Source organism: Megascapheus bottae, chromosome 37 (assembly GCF_031878675.1).
Source record: "Megascapheus bottae isolate mThoBot1 chromosome 37, mThoBot2.hap1, whole genome shotgun sequence".
NCBI lineage: Eukaryota > Metazoa > Chordata > Mammalia > Rodentia > Geomyidae > Megascapheus > Megascapheus bottae.
In genome coordinates, this window is record NC_143545.1 from 56,224 (window position 1) to 62,223 (window position 6,000).

The window sequence follows — 6,000 nt, forward strand, 5'->3', positions numbered from 1 at the left end:
CCAGGATCATAGGGTAAGCCACTACATCCAGCCAGCTTCTCTTTGTGTGTGTGTGTGTGTGTGTGTGTGTGCGCGCGCGCGCGCAAGTCATGGTCCTTGAACTCAGGGCCTGGGCACTGTCTATCCGTGGGCTTCTTTTGCTTAAGGCTAGCACCACTTCCAGCTTTATCTGTGTATGTAGTAGTGAGGAATCAAACCCAGGGCTTCATGCATGCTAGGCAAGCACTCTACCACTGAGCCACATTTCCACCCTTGTTTCTCACTTTTAAGAATATAATTGCCAGGGGGCTGGGAGATTGGCCTAGTGGTAGAGTGCTTGCCTAGCATGCACGAAGACCTTGGTTCAACTCCTCAGTACCACATGCCTAGAAAAAGGCAGAAAAGGTGCTATGGCTCAAGTGGTAGAGCTGTAGCCTTGAGAAAGCCCAAGGACAGCCCTCAGACCCTAAGTTTAAGCCCCAGGACTGGCCAAAGCAAACAAAACAAAACAACAACAACAACAACAAAAAGAATATAATTGCCAGGAGTTGGTGGAGTGGATTGGAGTGGCATAAATTAAAGAGATACAGTCAAGGGACACATTTATTTAAAATTCCTCCCCTTCATTTTCTTCTTCAAATGAATCAGTCCCCACTTCTTCATAATCCTTCTCCAAGGCAGCGAGGTCTTCTCTAGCCTCAGAAAACTCTCCTTCTTCCATTCCCTCTCCAACATACCAATGCACAAAAGCCCTCTTGGCATACATTAGGTCAAACTTATGGTCAAGGCGGGCCCAGGCCTCTGCAATTGCCGTGGTGTTGCTTAGCATGCACACGGCTCGCTGAACCTTGGCTAGATCCCCTCCTGGCACCACAGTGGGTGGCTGGTAGTTAATCCCCACCTAGAGAACAGAGAAAGAGGAAGCACACAGAAGAATAGACAAGTCAGCAGGACAGCTCAGCAATAACAAGGTGTGGCAGCAAGACCTGGGTGTGGATGGGATGGGATTATGAGGTAGAATGGGAGAATGGGAATCAGGGCGGTTGGGGGGAAAAAAAAAAAAGGTGGGTGTTAAAGAGAAAATAAGAGCAAATGGTGTTGGGTACTGGCAAATTCAAGGGCAGGGGAATCTAAGGCTAAAAAATAATAATAATAAAGTCTACAGGCAAGAAGAAATAATACTGCAAAATAGCAAGTTGGCAAATGAAAGTACTGAGTGACATTACAATGATCAGAAGTTATCCATTATAAGTTTCTCTCTAAAAAAGGGTCCTGGTGGCTCATGCTTATGTTACTAGCTACTCGGGAGGCTGAGATCTGAAGATCTGGGTTCAAGCCAGCCCAAGAAGGAAAGTCTATGACACTCATCTCTAATTAAACAGCAAAATGCCAAAAGTAGAGCTGTGACTCAGGTGAGAGAATGCTAGCTTTGAGCAAAAAACTCAGGAACAACACCCAGGCCCTAAGTTCAAATCTCAGGACTAGGAAGAAACAAACAACAACAACAACAAAATTTTATCTTTTAAAGGCAGAACAATTTAGCCACAGTAGTTCACACCTGAAATCCTACTACTCAGGAGGCTGAGATCTGAGGATCAAGGTTCAAAGCCAGACCGCCAGACCGGTACAAAAGGACCTGAGATTCTTATCTCCAATTAACCACCAGAAAACCAGAAGTGGCACTGTGGCTTAAGAGGTAGGTCGGTAGCCTTGAGCTGAAAAGAGCTCAGGGACAGCGCCTGGGCCCAGAGTTCAAGCCCTACAACTGACAAGAGAAAAAAAAAAAAAAAGAACAGTCTATAGAAGTACAGTTGTTATAAAGTTTTGTTGTTGTTGTTTGGGTTTTTGGTTTTCTTTTTGGTGCCTGTACTGGGGCTTGAACTTGGCCTAAGAACTGTTCCTTAGCTTGTTTGCTCAAGGCTGGTGAGCTACTACTTGCATTCACAGCTCCACTTCCAGCTTTTTAGTGGTTACTTAAAAATCTCATGAACTTTTTTGATCAGGCTGGCTTTGAACCATGATCCACATATCTCACCCCTGAATAGCTAGAATAACAAGCATGAACCTAGCTTAAGGTTTGTTCTTTCTCACACGTTTATCCCAACTTTCTCTTACTTATATTGAAATACAGAAGGTTCTCTGCCAAGTGTGAAGGGTGGTTAGCAGATCCATAGGAACATTCCAGAGCAATAAATTAAAACTATCGGAAGGTATCAGGAGGGCATTAATGCTAACCAGGGCCTTATATTGCTGGTAGACAGGAGGGCTGCTAAGAAATGCCAAATGTCTAGGACTAACTTCAAGCAAATTGATCAGAAACACGAACCCCTAAAAGAGTGTAACCTCACTATTTCAGTTTAAAAGTAAACAGAAATGTCTAACCTGTTTAAAATAACACCAGATTAATACATTTCCTCTTTTGTTGGGTCGTTATTTTTGTGGGTTTTTTTTGTTTGTTTGTATGTATGTTTTGCTTTTACGATGTGAATATGGGACTTGAACTCACGCTCACTTGAACTCACACCCTCTCACTCTCACTCTGCTTTTGCTGCTCATGGCTGGTAGTCACACATTCATTTCCAGCTTTTTGCTGGAAGTCTTGCAACTTCTTTTGTCCAGCTAGGGTGGCTCTGGACCAAGATCCTCAGATCTCAGCCCCCTGAACAGTTAAGATTCCCGGAATGAGTCACTAATGCCAGACAAACTTGTGTATTTCCTAAAATGATTTGAGCAGACAAAACTTCAACATTATTTGTGTCTCACCAAAGCCAAGGCAATAATACTACATCTTGTGTACGCCCTCTCCTATCAGCACATAAGACCCAAAGCCCCTGACAGCTTGTTCTCCCCATCCTTGGTGTGGCCTCTGCCTCCCCAGTTCTCTAACCCTCACCTTGAAGCCGGTGGGACACCAGTCCACGAACTGGATCGTCCTCTTGGTCTTGATGGCTGCGATGGCCACGTTCACATCCTTGGGCACCACGTCGCCCCGGTAGAGCATGCAGCAGGCCATGTACTTGCCATGCCGTGGGTCGCACTTCACCATCTGGCTGTTGGGCTCAAAGCAGGAGTTGGTGATTTCGGCCACGGAAAGCTGCTCGTGGTAGGCCTTCTCAGCCGAGATGATGGGGGCATAAGTGACCAGCGGGAAGTGGATGCGGGGGTAGGGCACCAGGTTGGTCTGGAACTCGGTGAGGTCCACGTTGAGGGCCCCGTCGAATCGGAGCGAGGCGGTGATGGAGGAGACGATCTGGCTGATGAGGCGGTTGAGGTTGGAGTAGGTCGGCCGCTCGATGTCCAGGTTCCTGCGGCAGATGTCATAGATGGCTTCGTTGTCCACCATGAAAGCACAGTCTGAGTGCTCCAGGGTGGTGTGGGTGGTCAGGATGGAGTTGTAGGGCTCCACCACCGCCGTGGAGACCTGAGGAGCTGGGTAGATGGCAAACTCCAGCTTGGACTTCTTGCCGTAATCAAGGGACAGACGTTCCATCAGCAGAGAAGTGAAACCAGAACCGGTGCCCCCACCAAAACTGTGGAAAATCAGAAAGCCCTGCAAGCCAGAGCAAGCATCTGTCTGGGAAGAGCAAAGAAAAAAAAAATCATCAAGTCACATTTCTAAGAATCCCTCCAGAGAATAGCTAAGCCTTGAAAAACAGGAAACACACGGAATTTTTTTTTTGTTGGTCATGGGACTTGAACTCTGGACCTGGGCACTGTCCCTGAGCTCTGCAGCTCAAGACTAACACCCTACCTCTGGAGCCACAACACCACTTCCAGTTTTCTGGTGATTAATTGGAGATGAGAATCTCATGGACTTTAGTGCCCAGACTGGCTTTGAACCACGATCCTCAGATCTGTCAGCAGGAAATTTCCTCAACAGGAAATTAGTTTTGATACTGAAAGAAGCATGGCACAAAGTCTTCAGCTTAAAAAAAAAAAAAAGCTTTACTAAACCAGGACTGAACAAAGCAGTGCCACAATCGTCAGTGATTGTACCCACCACTGAGAGTTCCAACTTGACCCATTGTCCTTGTCCTTGTCATAGGAGTCTGTGGGAATTAATGACCTGTGTGTCTCAAGCTGACCTTGAAGGTGTCTCACAATACAGTTAAAACAATGTAAACTGAGTCAGGGAATCACAAGGTGTTCTGTGCCTGTTTATAGGGTACAACATAATAACTGTGTTTTTCACATATGTTGTAAATGACCACAAAACCCATCAACTCCACAGTTATAAACATTAAAGCAAGTTCTTAGCACCTCCAAACTTCTACTTTCTCTTGGTTAACCTGGGAGCAATGAGAAAAATACCTTATAGGTCACTGTGATAGTTAAGTGAGAGAGCATAACCTGACCGAGGCTCTAACATGGAGTCAGTACTCACTGCTGACTCCTGTCAGAATTAAGAGAACTCATGGAATCTTAGATCTCGTCCCAGGGTGGGATCTATCATCTTTCAGTCCAGTAATTCTACACATCCCAGCTTTGAGATTGATGGCCCCCTCCCCACTCTACATGGAGAAAGTGAAGACTCACAAAATGTTTCCTCCTTACCACTCAGGTTTGCTTTTGTTTTTTTAATAATTAAAAGGAAACTAGCAAGTCCAATCTTGTTTAATACCTCAAAAATAAAAAAGACAAAAAAGGGGTCTGAGCCCAGCTCTGTGCACTGCAGCCTTGCTCACCAGCCCCCGCCCCGCCCCCCAAGCCTTGTGGACACTTACGAGCTTCCGGATACGGTCCAGCACCAGATCAATACTTTCCTTGCCCACTGTGTAGTGGCCCCGGGCATAATTGTTAGCTGCATCCTCCTTTCCTGTGATCAGCTGCTCTGGATGGAAGAGCTGGTGATAGGCGCCTGCCCGGATTTCATCTACCAAGAGAGAGGATCGTGACTAGGCCTTTCCACCAGGTTTCTGGGGTACAAGTTTTCCTCCCTCTGAAAACACCACATGACATATGTCCAGTTTGTGACTAGGGGACCCCATGAATAAATCTGCACAAGGCTAAGAGAACTCCTGAGTAATTCCAGCACAGTTTGAAGATGGAGCACCCAGTGAGAAGCCTTAGGGTGACACCAAAGCATGCATGAAGCCCACATACACAGAAAAGGCTAAAAGTAGCACTGTGGCTCAAGTGCTAACCTTGACCAAAAGAAGCTGAGGAACAGTGCTCAGGCCTCAAGGTCAAGCCCCAAGTCTGGCAAAAAAAAAAAAAATAGTTCTTAGTATGCAATGGTAATCTTGGTCATTTCTGTGTCTCAACAGATTTAAGAAGTATTATGTTCTGCATAGATCCCTATTACAGGACTGGAGACCCCACAGTGCTAACAGAAGTCTCAGGGGTAGTAGTTCGAAGGAGTCACCCACCTTGCAGCTTCTTTAGCTTTTGTGGGCCAAAGCCTCTAGTCAAAACACCAGGGAACCAGGGATCTCATGGTGCCTTCTGTGGAGTCGATTTAGCACTTACCTACCACAGTAGGTTCCAGGTCAACCATGACAGCCCTAGGCACATGCTTTCCATTGCCCGTTTCGCTGAAAAAGGTAGTGAAGGAGTCATCGTCGTTGGTCTTGCTGGCCTGAGTGCTAAAAGTGCCATCAGCCCGGATGCCATGTTCCAGGCAGAAGAGCTCCCAGCAGGCATTGCCAATCTGAACTCCAGCTTGACCCACGTGCACCGATATGCACTCGCGCTGTGGGAACGGTGCAGCGTCAGGTCAGACAGTCACGGGACCTGACGGGCAGCACTGTGTCAAGGTCACAGAGGGGCCTCAGGACCTCGCCCTGGACTGTGGTTCCCGGTATGCCTCTGGCAGGCACCCACCCTCCAGCTATGTCACCCCACAAGCAGTGGTATGCAGAGTTCTAGGTGCCTGAGCACCTCTGCATCTGGACAAATCTCTAAAGCATTTGTTCTGTGGGTTGCTCAAAGTTACCTCCCAGGTTTAATATTTTGTGAAAAGAACAAATGAAGAAAGCTGCAGAGACAAAACCAGAGGACCACTTCAAATCATTAGAGTAG

The 6,000-nt window shown here is 46.8% G+C and overlaps 1 protein-coding gene across 1 annotated transcript; it reads right to left on the reverse strand.

Moving 5' to 3' along the window:
* Window positions 1–564: 564 nt before the first annotated feature.
* Window positions 565–5,668, reverse strand: Tuba8 (tubulin alpha 8). The gene is made up of 4 exons (XM_090325125.1): window positions 5,449–5,668; window positions 4,704–4,852; window positions 2,873–3,553; window positions 565–880 (listed from the first exon to the last, which is right to left on the reverse strand). The coding sequence occupies exons 1-4, from the start codon at window positions 5,474–5,476 to the stop codon at window positions 587–589; spliced, it is 1,152 nt and encodes a 383-aa protein (XP_090181251.1). The 5' UTR covers window positions 5,477–5,668; the 3' UTR covers window positions 565–586.
* Between the last annotated feature and the right edge of the window lie 332 nt (window positions 5,669–6,000).

Excerpts from the sequence above, each read along its gene's own strand:
- Tuba8 (XM_090325125.1), bottom strand. The coding sequence starts at position 5,476 with ATGGTTGACCTGGAACCTACTGTGGTAG. Across the intron at positions 4,853-5,448 it reads CCTGGAACCTACTGTGGTAG|ATGAAATCCGGGCAGGCGCC; the intron begins GTAAGTGCTAAA and ends CTCTCTTGGTAG. Across the intron at positions 881-2,872 it reads GGTGTCCCACCGGCTTCAAG|GTGGGGATTAACTACCAGCC; the intron begins GTGAGGGTTAGA and ends TCTGTTCTCTAG.